The sequence below is a fragment of the Pelodiscus sinensis genome, chromosome 15 (genome assembly GCF_052426305.1).
Source record: "Pelodiscus sinensis isolate ZL-2025 chromosome 15, ASM5242630v1, whole genome shotgun sequence".
In the NCBI taxonomy this organism is placed as follows: domain Eukaryota; kingdom Metazoa; phylum Chordata; order Testudines; family Trionychidae; genus Pelodiscus; species Pelodiscus sinensis.
In genome coordinates this window covers 24292657-24311768 of record NC_143066.1, presented here as the reverse complement: position 1 = coordinate 24311768, position 19112 = coordinate 24292657, and the positions used below count along the sequence as shown (strand labels likewise).

The window sequence follows — 19112 nt, the reverse complement described above, 5'->3', positions numbered from 1 at the left end:
ATTGGTTGTAGGTGACTTCAAATCTGTTGTATATTTCAGGGATGGCAATTGAAGACACTGTGGCAGCAAAATTAGTTTATGATTCCTGGTCAGCTGGTAACTAAAATGAAGAGCCTGCACTATTAAGAAGGACAGAACAATATAGAAAAAGTAGTTCACACTTAGTTTTCTTGTGCCATTTCTTTATAAGAAAAGGAAATTATTCCTGAGGAAGTAGAGTTCTTTATAACTTTTAATATTAAAATTACAACATATTTAATTTTATTCTTTAATATCAGTTATCTAATGTTTGTAAAGTTACTAACAAAAGTATTTCTGTGCATTTTAACATCCTGTGGAAGAACACACTTTGCGCCCTAATGTAACATAATCAGCAGAAAAACTGTGTATAGATTTCATATCTGTGAAGAGCTAATCAGTACTGTGGTAAAATACACTAGTGTGGAGACTGCAGATTAAATCTGGTGCCCTATCACTAAGCATAGCTATCTCACTTCAGATCCCAGTGGAACATGTTCTCTGCAAGACGAAAGCACCATCATTCATAAATCTTCCCATTCATTCTCTAGAGCAGGGCTACTCAACTTTGGAAGTCCTGGGGTCCACAATGATACTCATGCTGAGTGTGGTTGCATATGCAAATATATATGCAAATAGCTTTTTACACAGTGCCCCAGCACCTTCTCCCTGGGAGCTAGAAACACCAATGCCCTGTACCTATCTGTTCTAGCCAGTCCTTCTGCTTGTGTCTTTCAATGCTCACCCCTCCTGAGAGACACCTCGCTGTTGTGGAGCATGTTCCCAGTAGAGGCCATGTTCAAAGGATCCCACCCATGGGCTGCGTGTTGAGCCCTGCATAAACCCAAACTGCACTGTGGTCCGTAAGTAAATGGCCTGCAGGCCACATGCAGCTCGCAGGCTGTGTGTTGAGTAGCTCTTCTCTAGAGAGACCTGAATCTGGAATGCTAGAAATGTTGTAGGTTACAGTTAGAGTGTGTTCATGAAAAAGGATAAGTAGTTAATTAATATTCAGTGTCTTGCTATGCTAGGACTTAGTATTATCAGTATAAACCATTTTTTCTTTAAAAAATAAATAGAACATGTGCAATATTGTTTATTGGGAGATTTCCTGATTTTTCTACTAAGGCTTTCTTAGGTTAGAGCCATGCTTACTTATTCCAGCAGGTTAAACTTGCCAGAGGTAAGACAAACCTTTTCAGTGGTGAAGTTTGTGTCTTGAGTAGGTGAATGGACTGATAATCATGCTTTTAGCCATATGAACTTTGTTTTAAAGGAGCCTGTGTGATCCTTTCTTGGAAGGGAGCCTACTCTGTTAACAACCCAACCATTTACATCTGTAAAAAGGTGGCTCTTGCCTTAGGAAATGAGCTCCTACCTTGGGCTGCATTTGTGCCTTATAAAATTGCTTGTCTCTACCTTTTATACCCTGTGGGTCATTAAAAATGTCTTCATTCCATGGGAATGTAGAAGCACAGTAATTTGTAATGCTGCTAGTATAGTATAGGGAAGCAGTCAGAGGTAGTACAGTAGAATTTATTGTTAAATCTTTAGGTGGTGCATGAGGAAATTTATAAAGAGAATAATGGGCAAAAGTCACAGATACATAATTTGTGTGCAAGTTACAAGCCTTATTTAAACCAGTGAGAAAAAGGGAGTAAATTGGATAGGAGTCTAATTTGTATAGATTCAGAGTTGATGTATAACCAATACCTATGTCTTTTGGGTCAAACAATGCTCTCATTTACATGGGTGCAAAATCCATATGAACTCTAATAAAATAGTTCTTGGTCATTTTTCACTTGGGTATTATGTTAAATAGTTGCCAAAATGTGATCATTATCAAGATACTGCTATCAGATGGTTCACTTTCTGACTCCATATCTCAGTATTTTCTATTAGCATTTCCAATACTAGACTCAGAGGACCATTTAATTGTAGCATAATTGCAGCACGTTCAGAGGGGATTTCCAAAGGCGCCTAGGAACATTAAATGCCCAGTCCCACTGAAATTCAGTGGGAGTTGAATACACTTTGCTCCCTTAGATCAAAGCTGGAATTGTGAAAGGATGCTATCTATTTTTCTACTTTCACAAATCCCAGTGGCACAATCTCAGGATGTGTGTCATGTGCAACTGATGTGTAAGTTAAAATGAAGGGGAAATTTTCCTTTTTTAGTAATCTTTCCCTTTATTCATTATTTGTGTTAATTTTTTTTTAGAAAATTAAAAACACTTTTTTCTACTTTAAATTGTGCTGCATTTTTCTGCAATTTTTAGCACTGCATTATCAACATGTCTGTCTCTTCTAGTAAATTACTTGATGAGAGAAAAGAAAACAAGCCAGCTCTGCATCACTCTTGAGACTGGACTTTCCAGTCTCTGGTAATGCTGCACATTTTGTATTCACTGTGCTGCCTGTCCAGTTTAAACTGTAAGCTCTGTGGGAAAAGAGCCACTGCTTCCATATGCTATACAGGGCTGAGCACACCAGTGGGACTCAACACATAATTGCATGGGCATATAGTTGACTGGATTTTTTTACCCACAGTGTATGAAGCTCTGCCTGGTGAAAGGCACTGCATAATTATGTCACTATTACTAATGGGTTGAATTTTGGGTCAACTATAGAGACTTGTGAATGGGCAGAAGGTTTTTTTAAACAAGGAAAGCTGCTCATGACAGAGCTTTGGGAAATGGCACTGCAGATTCTATACATGAAGAGCTAAAATACTCCAAATTATAGCATATTAACAAGTGGCCAGAGGGCTGTCCTACATTAGGAGCCGCTTATCAAAGGTGTCATTCTTCAAAGGAATTGCTTCAAGAAAAGGGTTTATTTAGTATTTAAAACAAAGGAACTTTTATCATGTGCCGTAAGCCCCCTCATAGGATTTTGCTGTCTGTGCTGTTATTAGGTGTTGCTGATCCTCAAAGGTGGTAGCAATAAAGCAGATTTACGGGTGGAAACATAAAGGGTCGGGCTTTTTATGTGCCTAAAGATGCAATCAAAACAGGCAACAAATCAGCATAGATTTATTGCTGTCTGGTAGGGGTAGCTATGTAGTAGTACCATCTCTAGGCCATGGGGCAAAGTTGAACCAACTCCAGCTTGTGAATAAGTGTGGCTGGAATCAATGTACCTACTTTGAATTTCCGCAGCTTTCCCGTTGCAAGGAGGTCGATGGGAGAAACTCTCCTGTCATCATCTTTTTGTCCTTGCGACCCAGTGGACATCAGAGTCAGAGGGGACATGATTAGAGGTCAGTTTAGTTTTTCTAGACCCTCTGAATCCAACCTCCAGGAGAACAAGCTCCACAGCTCCGATCTCTCAGTAAGTGGAGACAAGGCCTTTGTGATTTCACAGCTAGGCTGATGATGTGATGAGAGTCCTAAATAAACATCAGCCACATGTGTGGGGTACCAGGAATAAGGGAAGATTGCAAATTGTAACTGGATTCCAGCCCCCTGGAAAAGTCAGTGCAGGTAGAGGTTTAGCAGGTAAATAAGAAAAGGGAGGTATTCATGGGCTCAGTCCAGCAGTCTATACTCAGGCAAAATCCGTTGAGTTTTTAAATCAATTTGCCTGACTCAGAATGACAGGATTTGTCCCTTTGAGTCTCTTGGCAAATAGCCCAGCTAGGACACCCTCCAGCACATAAATATTTTCAAGATCTGATTTCTTTGTTAAACGTTCAGTCAATTACCTAAATGGGTTTTTTATGTGGGGGAAAAAAAATGCTGTCTGGTTTAATTAACGTGCTAAGCACTGCAGCAATTGTAAGTTGCACAGAATAAAACTCCAGAAAACCTGCCGAGTAGAAGTGTTGACGCATCGGTACATTGCCTTCCATGGAGGAAAATGAATAGTGTTAAGTGTGGTTGAGGCAAGGAGATAGGTTGTTGAAGAGGAGGAGGAAGCAGAAAGAGAGGATCATGAAATGTGTTAAATAGATTAAAAACTAGTGTCCAGTGTCTGCAAAGGCAATGTCAGAAAAGAAGTAGATACATTCATGGAGGGTAGATCCAACAGTGACTATTAGTCAAGATGACCAGGGATGTAACTGCCTGCTGAAAGCTGGGACTAGATGACAGGCTGTGGGCTATCTGATCCTTGCCCTGTTCTGTTCATTCCCTGTGAAGCATCTGGCACTAGCCACTATCCAAGGGCAGGATACTGAGCAAGATGGACCACTGGTCTGAGCCAGTGTTGCTGTGTGATGCTACGCCCTCATATTTTTGCAGAAATATGTTTTTGAATATGAATGTGCATAGCTCAGAAATGCTTTATGCAAAATGTGGCATGTAACCTCTCGTTGAAAAGCTTGTAATCCACTGAATGTGTGTATTCAATTTGTCGGCATGTATCGGTTTTGTATGTGAACTTAGAAATATAAAGGGTAAACCTGCTTATTAATCTAGGTCTTCTAATGAAAGCTGGTACTTCAGGAACTTAATGGCCTGGTGCTCAAGACAACAAGCTGTAAATAGTTTTGTTTTTCCTGTAAACCCAAACTGTGGTTGGTCCTGTGAAGACATGTGACCATGCCACCTGGTTCAGGAATCCATCTTCAATTTTGTACTCTTCCAGAGTGAGGGGAAATAGGACAAAGGATTCCCGCCCTGAGGAAGTTCTATTTAAGGGAGAGGAAGCAAAGAGTAAGGGTCTTCAGCTGGCTTTGAAACTGCCTCCCCACCCTAAGAGGAGACACCAGGACACTGTAATGAGAACTGTAACAAGAGGGGTGGAGAAGCATTGTTAGGCCCAGCTCAAAGGAAAAGATCAGCTGTGGCTTATTAAGAACTGCCCCTGAAATAAGTAGGGTGAGAAATATGATTTGTAGCAAATTGTCTTCGTGTATTAGACTTAGCTGGCATGTTTTGTTTTATTTTTGCTTAATAACTTACTTGATCCATCTGTCTTCACTTGCAATCACTGAAATCCTACTTTTTATGCTTAATAAAATCACTCTTGTTTATTATCAAACCCAGTGTTAATAATTGTTACCTGTGGAGGAACAATAGCTGTGCATATGTCTCTTTCATCAATAAAGAGAACAAAGTATATGAGTAGGGCACTTCTAATTACATTGCCTGACAAATGCCACACGGACCCATGGAATAAGCCCTTCCCTGAGAAATCTGATGTCGTTTTGTTCCTAGGAGTGCCTCATAAAAGAGGGTTTCCTACTTCTGACTGGGCAGGGCAAGAACAAGACCTGTCCCTCCCCTGCAAACTGCTCTGGTGGTGGAAGGAGGGAACCAGACCAGACCCATTTGTGGGTGCCTCCTCCTGCCGCAGGACACTGTCTGAGACTAGACAGAAGTCTGAGATTTCTGCAGCTGGAGACTTGTGGAGCTGGATCCTATCTTCCCTGGGCTGCTTGGAGGGCCCCATCAAAGGGGGCTTCCAACCTCAGATTAGGCAGGGGAAAGATAGGACCTGTCTCTCCCCTGCAAATTGCTCTGGCAGTGGAAGGCGAGGGAGACCAGACCAGACCTACATTTACTTCTTGGAAATTCCTGCAGCTTCAGGAAGCTCTGCAGTTGCTGCCTTCAGATTCCAGAGCTGAAGACAACACAGAAGTGAGGCTGACAATAACATGACACCCCTCCCCCCCAACAGATTTGTGACTCCCATCTCCTGTTGGGTTGGGACCCAATGCTTACAACATTGTGAAAATTTAGGTTAATTTCAGCTTTAAACAGCTACAAACATGAAATTCATCAATTTTCAAATCCTATGTTTGTGAAATTGTCCATAATGGACCGTGGATTTGGTAGCAGAGATGTGAAAGATTAACAGGCAAGCATCACCCTTAAGGTTCTGGTTAGCCATTAACCGGCAGGGGCTGGAACAGCCTGTTTACAGTGGGCCTGGGTGCCCCACAGTCAGGTGCCTGTGCTGGGAGAGGGGAGAGTGGGAGGGGCTGCTCCCAGTTGGCCTCGGCAGGTGGGGGGGCAACTCCAGCCAAGTGGGGCTGAAGCATCCCCCCTCTCCCTCACCCGTACCCGCTTTAATTAATCAACTGATTAAACATAATATTTTACTGGTTAACCAATTAAATGGGATTTTACATCTCTATTTGGCAGGGCCCTAGTTATGAGCTTACTCTGGGTAGAGCTTTCATAGAGAGTAAGATGGATTTATTGAGGGGTTTGGACTCTATTTGTGGCTGTGCTCCTAGGTGCTATCAAGTCCCTGTAGCTGAGGCCTCCCAAAACCGAGCTGTTACCAGTGTCTGTGCTACTCTGCTGGGGGGTTGTTACCCCAACTCTGGGCTTTTTCTATGGAAACCAGAGCTTCTGGCTCAGCAGGAGGGGGTGTTGGGGCACCGCACAGGGCAGGTTGGTGGGCTCAGTGGTGTGATCAGCACATCAGGTGACTCTCAAAGAGATCTCTGTGATCCAGCCTGTCACAAGCTGTACTTAGTGTATTTACTAGGCTCACAGATGAGCAACAGGGCAATCCTGTAAGCATAGGCTGAGCTTTCCAAAGCCACCTAAGGGATGTAGAGGCCCAGCTCCTGAAAATCTGTCAGACTGACATCACTAGCAAAGTTGACTGGTTGAACCATTAACTGGTGGGGGCTGGAACAGATCCCTGCCTAAGCTCATCGAGTGAGGCCCAACAAGTACAAGGGAGGTTAAGAGGAGAGACTAACTCTCATCACACAGCCATGCATCCCTACAAGACATGGAACCAGAAGTTTCTAGAGAGGACTAAACTCTCTGAGCAATTGTATTTTGTAGACAAAATTGAGAGGTCTTCTCAATCCAGCATTTGGGAATAGGTTGGTTCTCCTGGAATCAAGGCCTCCCTATATAGTGCCATCACTTCCTTTTGAAGATCTATTCCATAATGAGGGGAGCCCAGCTGTGCACGTTCCATCTAGGATGGAGAGTTATTTTTCCTTCCCTCCTAGGGGTACATACACCCTGTTACATACAGCTTCCAAGTTGAGACTATGAGTGACCAGTAGAAAATACTGGGCATTAGAATTACAGATTCCATTAGAAATGGTAGGGCCCTAATTTCCAACACTAAACTGGGAAAATGCATTCCTAAAGCCACATCTTCACTTCCCGGAAGATTGCTGCTGCAGCGGTTGATCTTCCGGAGTTTGATTTAGTGGGTCCAGTAAAGACCTGCTAAATTGAATGCTGAGGGTGTCGTTGTTAACGTCAGAACTTCTGCTCCTCGCGAGAGCTAAGGGAAGTTGATGGGAGCGTTACTCCCATCAACTTTCTACTCTGAGGAAGCTCAGCATAAGATATGTCGAACCCAGCTATGTTTTTTATATAGCTGGAATTGCATACCTTAAGGCGACCTTTTGCTATAATGTGGTCCTGACCTGAGACATCAAACAAGGGGCATGTGAAATAAAACAGATATAAATGCTACCCAACACTTCTCATCCCCTGCGAAAAAAGCCTACATCTTTTTGTAATTAAAGGACCTTATATCCATTACAGAACAGTAACTTTTGCACCCAGTCTGACAAGAAAGAAGACCATACAACTCAAACCCAATGTGGCTCTCTCAGGAGTTTTACTTTTTAAAAAAACTAAGGAACATTTCTTGAGCAGAGAGATAACATGAATGAGAAGAATATGAAAATTACTGTTACAATGAGTTCATTCACTCAGACCTATTATGGTCAGTGGGATACAGTCAGAAGCAAGATTAACCCCCCAGTTCTCAAATAGTTTCTGTGAAGACACCTTGCTGCAACATATTCAGAGTCTGAAAACTATCTTATTTGGTGGTACAGAAAAACAAAGTTTTCTGGCTGTTTAGAAATGCTTTGTGGTGTGTTGGTTATGAAGTGCAGGGAAGACTTTTACTAATATTTTAAGTTATTAAGACTGGAAAAAGAAGATATGCTTAGCATGAGATTTAGGGGAGAAGGATGCAGCCCTGGAACTATTTCTTTTACATAAAAATGTGAGAACATGGAAACAGCCATACTGGCTCAGACCAAATGTTCATCTAGTCTAGCATCCTGTTTCTGGACAGTGGCCAATGTCAGGTTCTGAGGGAATGAACAGAACAGGTAATCATAGAATACTAGGACTGGAAGGGACCTCAAGAGGTCATTGAGTCCAGTCCTCTGCCCCCATGGCAGGACCATCCCTGATAGATATTTATCTAACCTACTCTTAAATATCTCCAGAGATGGGGATCCCACAACCTCCCTGGGCTATTTATTCCAGTGTTTAACTACCCTGACAGTTAGGAACTTTTTCCTAATGTCCAACCTAAACCTCCCTTGCTGCAATTTAAGCCCATTGCTTCTTGTTCTATCCTCAGAGGCCAAGATGAACAAGTTTTCTCCCTCCTCATGACATCCTTTTAGATACCTGAAAACGGCTATCATGTCCCCACTCAGTCTTCTCTTTTCTAAACTAAACAAACCCAATTCTTTCAGCCTTCCTTCATAGGTCATGTGCTCTAGACCTTTAATCATTCTTGTTTCTCTTCTCTGGACCCTCTCCAATTTTTCCACATCTTTCTTGAAATGCGGTGCCCAGAACTGGACACAGTATTCCAACTGAGGCCTAACCAGCGCAGAGTAGAGCGGAAGAATGACTTCTCGTGTCTTGCTCACAACACACCTGTTAATGCATCCCAGAATCATGTTTGCTTTTTTTGCCATAGTATCACACTGCTGACTCATATTCAGCTTGTGGTCCACTATAACCCCTAGATCCCTTTCTGCCGTACTCCTTCCTAGACAGTCGCTTCCCATTCTGTATGTGTGAAACTGATTGTTCCTTCCTAAGTTGAGCACTTTACATTTGTCTTTATTAAACTTCATCCTGTTTACCTCAAACCATTTCTCCAATTTGTCCAGATCATTTTGAATTATGACCCTATCCTCCAGAGCGGTCGCAACCCCTCCAAGCTTGGTATCATCTGCAAACTTAACATCCAGTGATTCCTCCCCTGTCAGCTGTTCCCAATTTCTGGCAAACAGGGGCTAGGGACACTATCCTTGTTCATCCTGCCTAAAGGCCATTCGTGGGCTCCATGAAATTATCCTCCATGAAACTATTTAGTTCTTTTTTTAACCCTGTTATAATCTTGGCCTTCACAACATCCTCTGGCCCTTTCCTTGTTACCTATCTCCATACTCTTCCTTTTCCTTATGATCTAAGGCTACATCTAGACTGCATCCCTCTGTTCACAAATCAAGCACCTTGAAATTGATAATGAAGCCGGGATTTAAATATCCCGTGCCTCATTAGCATAAACCTGGCTGCCGCTTTTTTTCAAAATGGAGTTTTTTCGGGAAAAACCCCCCAAAACAGTCTAGACGCAGATCTGTCGAAAATAAAGCCTTTTTCGACAGATCCTGTATTCCTCAAAAAATGAGGTTTACAGGATCTGTCGAAAAAGGCTTTCTTTTAGCAGTCTAGACTGCTGTTTTTTTCTGAAAAAACTCAATTTCAAAAAAGCAGCAGCTGTGTTTATGCTAATAAGGTGCGGGATATTTAAATCTTGGCTTCATTAGCAATTTCGACGTGCCTAATCTGCATCCCTCTGTCGACAAAGGGATGCAGTCTAGACGTAGCCTAAAAGTCATCCATTCAAACTGATGTTCTTTCTTGGACCCATTGTGCATACTTAATCAGCTAGAAACCATTTTGTCTTTTTCAGTGGAAGATGCCTGAACAAAGAACCACACATGGCTTTAAAATAGCAAAAGGATAATGAATTAATGCATAGTTATTACAATAGGATCATTTATTTATAAACGAGTATCTACAAGCTTTCCAGGTTTCTCCAGTGCCTGCTTTCTTCTATCTCCTGCACTGAGGACTTTTTTTCTTGGGCCCAGCTGCATTTGTATGCTCAGTAGGTCTTCATCAGAACATAGCATGAGGGCATCTAAATCGATCTTTTCTTTCATGAAGACAGGAACAAACTCATTCAAATTCTGTGAGGCCAGAAATACTTCAAGGGGGGTGCTCTCTGCTTCATCATCATCCCACCCAATTTCATCCTCATTCCAAGGGACATCAACATCATTTTCAATGTCTAACTCACTTGTGCTTTCAGCCTGTTCATGCCGAAAAAGCTCAGATGGCATTTTAAAACTTATTTCTTCTTTCTCAGAGAACATCTCTTCAGCATTTATCCCTGCAGCCAAATTCCTTCTAAATACAATATTGCCAAGACCGGGCCGTTTGAAAATTGATACATGCTCCTGCTCACTGTCATCTTCAGAAATATTTTTCCCTTTAAAGTCACTACATAATTCATCTTCATCTTTTTCACTGAATACATCCATCACAGTTGTCCGCCCAGCCCTATCATCTTCCTGGCCATTGCTTTGTGTTTTCTCATAGCCTGTGTCTTCATCTTTCTTTTTTGCCTTCATACGGAAGGTGTCTTTCAGATTTTTTGGGAAAGAGCCCAATGTATTTGGAATAAAGAAATTGGACACTTTTGTCCTGGAGGCAGTGCCACCAGCAGAATTCATTGATCCATATTTTTCTTTGTTATAATTCTTGGTCATTTCATGTTGGTGTTTCACTTGGCGCCTTTCACATTCTTTGATTTGTTTCTCTGCATTCCTCAGAGCCTGGGCCTTGAGTTTGGAGACTCTTTTGGGATTCATTACATTCTGTTCGGTAGCGGCTTTGTCTAGGATTCTGACACATTCATTCTGATTCCTGCTGGCAGCTGCATCCAGCGGAGTGCGCATATCATTATCCAGAGCAAATATATTGGCACCAAAGTTAATCAAGAATGAAACGCAGTGGATGTGACCATTAGAAGCTGCATGATGGAGAGGAGTGTTCCCCCAGATGTCGCACTTGTCAGGGTCACCACTGTAAAGCAAAATAGAAGGAAGGTGGGCACGTCAAAACATGGCTCAAACATAGCACTCAATACAGCGGAAATGTTATCCAGGGCCACATTCAGCCCCAGGGGCAGATGACTGTTTTGCGGGGCCCCCCCTTTGCCACAGCGCATGCGCAGGGCTTTTTAAAGCATGGGGCCCAGGGCGGCCGCCCCGTTCGCCCTGCCCTATATCTGCCCCTGTTCAGCCCTGTTGTAAGTGGATGCAGCTACAACCCCATTATCTTTAATGATGCTTATGCCAGGGCTGAATGTGACTAGATGTATGGCTTGAGCTCTAATCCCAGCCCTAACACCAACTTCCTCTGTGAAACTGGGCAAACTCTTAGGCTTTGTCTACACTGCCAGCTTTTGCTGGCAGAGAGTATGCAAATGAAGCGCTGATTAGCATTTTGTTGCATTTCATTTGCATAATCTATTAGAGCTGTTTTTGCGCAAGGGAGAGGCATAAGGAGCTTGTGCAAAAAGGAAACGTCCGCGCTGCTTGTTTTTGCACAAAAACCTCGTGCACAAAAACAGATCAAATAGATTATGCAAATGAAGCATGACAAAATGCTAATCAGCGCTTCATTTGCATGCTCTCTGCAGGCAAAAGCCAGCAGTGTAGGCATAGCCTTAGGGCTAGAATGTGACTTGGACTACAGGCCCACACAGGCATAAGAACTCTCCTTTGTATCCTGGAGTGGGCTTTCCAGGTCTTGGCTCCAGGCATTGCATGCTTGTTCACTAACTCCCTTGAGCAGAGCGGAGGGAATGGGTGAGGGAAGGCTGCACCTGTAATCAAGCCAGCTAGTATGATGGAGCCAACATGGGATGACATGCACTGGTGCAGAGCAGCAACAATTTACCATCTGCCTCCCAGGGCCGGCCCACAACATTTTGGCACCTGAGGCAGGGAGCTCAAATGATGCCCCCATTCTCCCTCGTTTGGGCCAAAACTTTGACAGGTCTCAATTCTGCCTTCTTCCTGTTCTACTCCTCTCATGGCACTCCACCATCTCTGTGCATCATAGGCATGTGCAGGGGGTGTTCCGGGTGTGCCCAGGTACACCCTAATGTCTCAAAAAAAAGTGGCTTTGCGTTTTAATTTAATCGCATGATACGCTTTTTTAGTTTTAAAGTATGGAGTGTTGTATTATGCAATAAGTGCCAAATGTAGAAATATATAGAAAGCCCACGTTGACGCACAGCATGTCCTTTATGATTGAGTATTCAATAAGGCTACGTCTAGACTGGCCCCTTCTTCGGAATAGCCATGCTAATTTCTAACTTTGGAATAGGGAAATCCGCGGGGGATTTAAATATCCCCCGCGGGATTTAAATAAACATGGCCGCCGCTTTTTTTCCGGCTTGGGGAAAAGCCGGAAAAGAGCATCCAGACTGGCGCGATCCTCCGGAATAAAGCCCTATTCCAGAGGATCTCTTATTCCTACTTTCAAGTCTGGAAAGCCAGTCTGGACGCTCTTTTCCGGCTTTTCCCCAAGCCGGGAAAAAAGCGACGGCCATGTTTATTTAAATCCCGCGGGGGATATTTAAATCCCCCGCGGATTTCCCTATTCCAAAGTTAGAAATTAGCATGCCTCTTCCGGAGAAGGGGCCAGTGTAGACGTAGCCTAAATGTTTGCCTTAAAAAAAAAATTCCCTGGGTGCACATCCTAATGAAATGTGCTGCACACACCTATGCTGTGCATCTAGAGCAGAGAGAATACATATTCACCAGCAGCAGACACAATTTTCTACACTCTGGGTCCTAGTGGCACCCCCCCCCCCCCCCACAGTCTGGCACTTGAGGTGGCCGCCTCAGTTTGCCTCATGGTAAGGCCAGCCCTGCTGCCCACCTAGGCAAAGGGAAGCTGTTGGGAATGGTGTTTCAGATGAGCACCTCAGAAAGTCTTACCACTGACTTCAATAGGAGTAAGATCAGGCCCTGAGTTAGAGTGAGTGAAATCCCATCCCCATTGCAGTCAATGGAAACATTCTCATGAAATTCAATGGGACCATGATTTCACACAATTTGGCTGTGTCTACACTGGGCCACTTATTCCGGAAAAGCAGCCACTTTTCCGGAATAACTTGCCAGCTGTCTACACTGGCTGCTTGCTTTTCCAGAAAAGCAATGACGATCTACTGTAAAATTGTCAGTGTTTTTCCGGAAAAACTATGCTGCTCCCGTTCGGGCAAAAGTCCTTTTTCGGAAAAACTGTTCCGGAAAAGGGCCAGTGTAGACAGCACAGTAGTCTTTTCCGCAAAAAAGCCCCGATCGCGAAAATGACAATCGGGGCTTTTTTCCGGAAAAGCGTGTCTACATTGGCCACGGACGCTTTTCCGGAAAAAGTGCTTTTCCGGAAAAGCATCCTGCCACTGTAGATGCGCTTTTTACGGAAATACTTATAATGGAAAACTGTTCTCTTTTAAGCATTTCCAGAAAAGGGTGCCAGTGTAGACGTAGCCAATATGTTTTTAGGAATTATTGATGAGCCTTTCCTTTAGAATGTAAAACGCAGGCACAAAGAGTGGAGTCTACTGTGTTTGACTGTCTCAGTACATACTTACAGTATCCATGGAAGCAACTTTTATTGTAGTTAATAGGTAAATTATTAAGAACAAAGCCTGACACTACACATTTGTCTTCACTGCAATGAAATATAGTGCAGACAAAAGCTATCATTTTGATTCAACTCCTTTGTTCTTCTTAGGCTGTTTTTGCCTCTGGGTTTTTAAAAGCAGAAATTCATTTGAAAATAAAATTGTCGTATCCAATCATTTTAATTTAAAACCAGTGAGAAGTATAGTTTCTTTCTCCCTCTTGCATTAATTTCACATGAACCTGATATCTATACATTAGAATAAATTGCAATCTTTTCTCTTATATTTGGCAGACTTAAATGATACTACCAGTGGCTCAGAAGATAACTACATTTTGTAAATCTTTTTACCCAGTGTGGTCATACTTTTCAACAGCTTTTAAAGTTCAGAGCACCGTTTGTCTAATGTGGATGGAAGAGATTGTATCACAAACTCTCCAGCAGGCATCAATCTTGGGCATCAAATATTGCTGGAAGAGATGCTTGAAATCAGGGCTAGGGAACAATGGCCCGAAGACCAGATGTGGCCCTGGGCTTGCCTGGATCTGGCCCCGAGGCTCAAAGCTCCTCCCCACATGGGGAGCCTGTGTTGGCACTCCAGCCCCCCTACTGACCCACCACGGGGCTGGAGCACACAAAATGTGTTCCCTATGCTCTGGTGTGAGAGAAGAATGTGGGGAGCCATGTCAGTGAGGGTTCGGGTGGATTTTTTGGGGTGTTTTGTTTTTTGCTTCTCACTTGTGTGAGGCTCCCAACTGATTCCTATGTGGGTCAGTGGCCTCAACTCAAAAAAGATTCCCACCCTTGCTAAATGATTCACCTTTAATTCTAAGTCATTTATTTAGCTCCCATTACTGTGGTATCTGAGAACCTCCCACCTTGTAGTGTTTTCTCACAACTTCTGTTATGTAGAACAGTGTTACCACCTCCATTTTTCAGCTAGGGAACTGAAACACTGAGAAACTAAATGACTTGCTCATCATCACAGAGGAAACCTGTGATGTAGTAGTGAATTAAATCCAGTAAACTAGCATCCTTACTAGGCCATCCTTTCTATCATTTTGATGTACGTTAAAAAAGGTAGTTGCCTATGTTCATCATTTTAACCATTGGCCATTTGTAATTTGCTAGCATCTCAAAGTACTTTGCAGACTACGCACAGGTTCTCATTCAGCTCAGTGGGACTATGGGTAAAATTAGGAGCATGGTTGTGGGTTTGCCCTCTTTTGGCTCTCTTGAACTCCTGGGCAAGAGGAGAAAGCAAACCTGCTAGCTCACAGGAAGCTGATTCTCCCAGTCATTGAGGTAGCAAAGGGGAGTGGGGGGAAGAATTTCTTATTTTCTTCTCTACTTGTGCAGTACGCAGGAAACAGGCAAGTGACTGTTAGGGCAAAGTGGAATGTAGATGACAATGGCTCATTATTACTGGGTTTTGTTTTATATTCATTTGAATATGTTCCAGCCATCAGAGCCTGAAAATCTGCAGCCATTTCTAAGGAAAATTTTCCACTGTATGTGAATGTATTTGTCAGGAAACTGCAGAAAACTGTGCAGTTTCAAGAATAAGAAGATTTTATTACAAATTAAAGCTACCAAGAAAATACCATCTGACTGGAGCCTCCTTTTAAAAGCTTCCAAAACTCAACATCTTCCCAATTGGATATTTTTCAGACTAGAACAGTGTGTCTGTGAGTCACTGTGGACTACCTACAAAGCCAGGGAATCTCAGGTTAAAATGGATGACAAGTTCCTAAAAACTGTATTAATCTGAGGCTTTGGATGGCAACAGAATCCCAAAGTTGTCTTGTCTCAAATTAAAAATGAAGAGAAAAAATGGTCTTGTGGAAGTTTGGTTGCTCCATGACTTATGCCTTGACTTAGGGTTCATCTACACTGCAACACTATTTCAAAATAACTACCGCTATTTTGAAATAACTTAGTCCTCTTCTGCACAGCAGGCAGTTATTTCAAAATAGTGTCAAACTACTGTCAAGCTGGAGGACTTCATACTCCAACTCCTGTAACCCTCATTGTACGAGGAGCAAGGGAAGTTGGAGGAAGAGTGCTCTATTTCAAAATAAGTGCTGTATAGACCAGGGGTGGGCAATAATTTTTGTAGGGAGCCACTCCAAGATTTTGGTAAGTGGTCAAGGGCTGCACTTTTCTGTGGAGGGGAGTGCAGGGTCTAGGGTGGAGGCTGGGTGCAGAAGGGCACACGGGGTAAGGGACTGGGGTGCAGGAGACAGTATGAGGTCTCAGAGGGTGTTTGGTGGAGGTGGGAGTTGTGACCTGGGTCAGGGGATTGGGATGCAGGAGAGGATTCTGGCCTGGGGGCAAGGTGTAGGAGGGGGTTATCACCTGGGGCAGGGGGTGCAGGAGATTTGGATGGTGATCTGGGGGAGGGAGTAGGGGTGTATGAGGGGCTGTGGTGCCAGAGGCAGGTGCTGGCTGGGAGGAGTTTACCTAATTGTCTCCTGGCCGACAGCCCCAGTCTGCTTGAAAATATATGCTGCTCCCTCCATGTGGCTCTCAAATCCTGATGCCCCAGTAGCTCAGGCCAATCTCTCAGCTCTGATTGGCTGGCTGTTTACAGCCAATCAGAGCTGAGAGATTAGCTAAAGTCAGTTCTTATTGTCTGGTTGTTTCTGGCCAATCAGAGCTGAGGATTGGGCTGGGGGCGGGGAGATTGCATGAAGCCTTTCCCTCCCTGCAGAGCAGAGAAACCCAGGGACAGTGTTAAATGCAGCAGCTGCATGTGCCTAAGCATCCTGGCAGGGTGGTCTGTGGGCCAGATCCAGCCCCGGGTGTAGACACTCCCAATTTCAAAATAAGCTATTTTGAAATAAGCTATGCAATTGACATACCTCAATTTGCATTGCTTATTTTGAGTTAAGACCTGCTGTGTAGATGCACCCTTAATTGCACTTTCTCATCTATCTTATACACCTTACGGATCAAAAATCAGCTGCTGTAAATGAGTATAGCTCTGTTGAGCTCAGTAACGTCAGTGGAGCTATTTCAATTTATACCAACCCAGCCCCTCTATTTTTAGTTTTCCAAAGGTTATAGCAATAACCACACAGTTTAAAGGTCTTCTTTATGGCTACTAAAGTATTACTGCTGCCACACCTAAGATCAATGGCCAGGCCTCTAGCTGTTATGTTTTCCCATGCACAGAACCCATTTTCATTCTTTCTTTTACATTCTGTCTGTAAGAAAAAGACAAAACACAGCTAAATAACTATTAATTTTCCATTGGTTTTCTGATCTTCTCTTTGATTCAGTGTAATCCACATGAAAGGACCGATTGATTTTAATTTCCCTCTCCTACTTGAAAGAACATTTGTTTAAATGGGACCCAGCACAGGAAAAAAAGTATCCTCTGATGAATCTTATTGCAGGATCAAAGCCAAAAAGGCAGACTCAGATGAGACATAATATGTGGGTAACCTAGAAAAGGGAGTGACTTTTTGTTATTTTTTTGCTATCAGTACTTTTAGCAATTAGAATTAGAAATATTATTACTACCAAGTACTAATATAGGACAGCTCCTGGAAGTTTATGCAACACTAAATTCAGTCTGCAAGAATCCCAACTAAAGCTTCAACAGTAGCACTGCATGCTACCCAGGGATTACTGTTGCAAATATTACAAACTGCAGAGAAATCATAATTTTGTGTTCAAGCGTCTCTAACTCACAATCCTGGTTTCCTTCAGAAAATCACTGTGGGATTGTTAGGTATTTAACTTTGCAAAATATCTGCACTTTGGAAACAAGTGGCATTAACATTTTAACAAAATGTTTTGTTTGCTCCCGTTGACTTATCTAGAAGGCATTTCTCTGCTGAGTCAGTTTCAAAGGAAATATTAAAACAAAGGACACGATCTCCATTCCTGTTGAAGTCAACAGCCAATCTCCAGTTATCCTGCAGCACTAGAAGTCAGTGGGGCTGCAGGGGATGTCTCTTTATGGAGTAGCTTACACATCTAGTGCTGTGGGATAACTGGAGATCATCAAAAAATCAGCTGAAGTCAGTGGGGCTCAATGGAAATACAGGGTCTGCTTACCTGGAGCTGTTTACAGCATTAGGGTGTAAATCAGTGTAACTGACATGAAGAAGATACTGATACCACAAGTATAAAACAATCTACAACTATTTGTTTAAATGTTAAGACCCATTCCTACCACTACCACATCCCCAAAAGCACATCCAAGTCAGACCAAGGAATCATTTTGTCCCACAGGCTTTGGGAGATCAAATGCTGCTATGCTTACCCTCTCCTACATATAACTTCCACTGCCTCCAGGTACCCATGGTAAGCCGCCAGGAGGGTGGGAGTCATTCCATCTTCATCTGCAGTATTGAGATCTTTTCTGGTGGCTTCTTTCAACAGGTCTAGGTTGCCATCCGCGGCCGCTTTGTGATACCGAGTCGTCATTTCCAATAGCTCTCAGGACCCTGAGGTGATGTCTCTCGCTCTGAATTAAAGCTGAGATGCATAGCTGCACTTCCCCTTCAGGATAGTTAATTAATAATTACGAGCTGAGACGTCAGCTACAGCAGGATAGAAATGAGAAGGCAAAGTTCATCTCAGTAGGCTACTTATGCAGATCTCCATGTAGTTAATGCAGCAGCTTACCCACAAATAGTTGCTTTGGTTTTAAAGAAGGGTGGCTGTGACGTTTACCATTAACTCTAGGATTCTACATCGGAACAGCATCTGAGTTTCTTCCATTTGCTGTGTCCCTGCTCTCTTTTTTATACCTACGGGGTAGAAGTTTGTTTACACGGAAGTTAAAGTAAGCTTTGCCATTGACTTAAATGGGGCCAGACTTTCACCATTGATGTTAAGAAGATGAATCCTGATGTTGTCAGGTGAAATACTGTAGAAGCAGCATCCCTTGGACTTGGCAGAATGTATCATCACCAGTGAAGCCGATTATGTTAAAGTCCCATCATCTGTCACATAAGATGGAAATAAACCCAAGAATATGGCTCTTTGCATCTAGATAGCCCATTTTGTTCAACGATCTTAAGGGGCTTCACAAATATTGATTAATGTAATAGGCATTGTTATCCCTGTTTTACAAATGGGATATTGAGGCCAAATGATCAAAGGTATTGGGGTACCTAACTCCTACTGTTAAAGCCAGAGCTGGAAATAGTACACATCCTAGGCCTCGTTTCTAATTGCTACCTTGCAATATAACATGGGCCTAACCAGCAGATCTGACAGCCTCTGTGGGCCCCTGGGCAAGGGGGGAGGGCAGGTTCTGCGCTACCAAGAGGGGTGGAGCTAAGGGCGGAAAGGGCCGGGGTGAGGGCAGCCTGCTCTAAGTGCTGCCCAGAGCTCAGTGCTCCTCCCCCAGCCCTTAGGGTGTGTCTAGACTACAGGGTTTTGTCAACAGAAGTTTTGTCGACAGATAGTGTTAACAAAGCTTCTGTCAACAAAGAGCATCTATACTACAGCCAGTTCTGTCGACAAAGCAGCTTGCTTTGTCGACATAACAGTGTGGACACAAAGGACGGTGTAGATGCAATAATGCCTTCTATCAACAGAACTCTGTCGAAAAAAGGCGTTATTCCTCGTAGAATGAGGTTTACATACGTCGACAAAACTGCTGAGTTTGGGAGA

General features: G+C 43.1%; 2 protein-coding genes across 4 annotated transcripts in view; one reads left to right on the top strand and one right to left on the bottom strand.

Annotated features, from left to right (window-relative positions):
* CRYM (crystallin mu) overlaps positions 1-19112 on the top strand; it is a 37763-nt gene that overhangs the window by 12329 nt on the left and 6322 nt on the right. The window contains exon 9 of one of the 3 annotated variants that reach the window (XM_089782310.1): positions 40-5004. The exons of the other annotated variants lie outside the window; for them this stretch is intronic. Coding sequence (XP_089638436.1) covers positions 40-104 — 65 coding nt within the window. The 3' untranslated portion in view covers positions 105-5004. Of the gene's footprint in view, positions 1-39; positions 5005-19112 lie in introns of those variants that run through there. 3 annotated transcript variants of the gene reach the window in all.
* ANKS4B (ankyrin repeat and sterile alpha motif domain containing 4B) lies at positions 9751-17997 on the bottom strand. Its single transcript, XM_025185038.3, has 2 exons — positions 17752-17997; positions 9751-10859 (listed from the first exon to the last, which is right to left on the bottom strand). Exons 1-2 carry the CDS (start codon positions 17913-17915, stop codon positions 9773-9775), a joined length of 1251 nt encoding a protein of 416 aa, XP_025040823.3. The 5' UTR covers positions 17916-17997; the 3' UTR covers positions 9751-9772.

What these genes read in the sequence shown, in the direction of transcription:
- ANKS4B (XM_025185038.3), bottom strand. Translation starts at nt 17,915, where the DNA reads ATGACGACTCGGTATCACAAAGCGGCCGCGGATGGCAACCTAGACCTG. An exon ending in GAAGTTATATGTAGGAGAGG is followed by an intron (nt 10,860 to 17,751) that starts GTAAGCATAGCA and finishes TTTGCTTTACAG; the next exon opens with TGGTGACCCTGACAAGTGCG.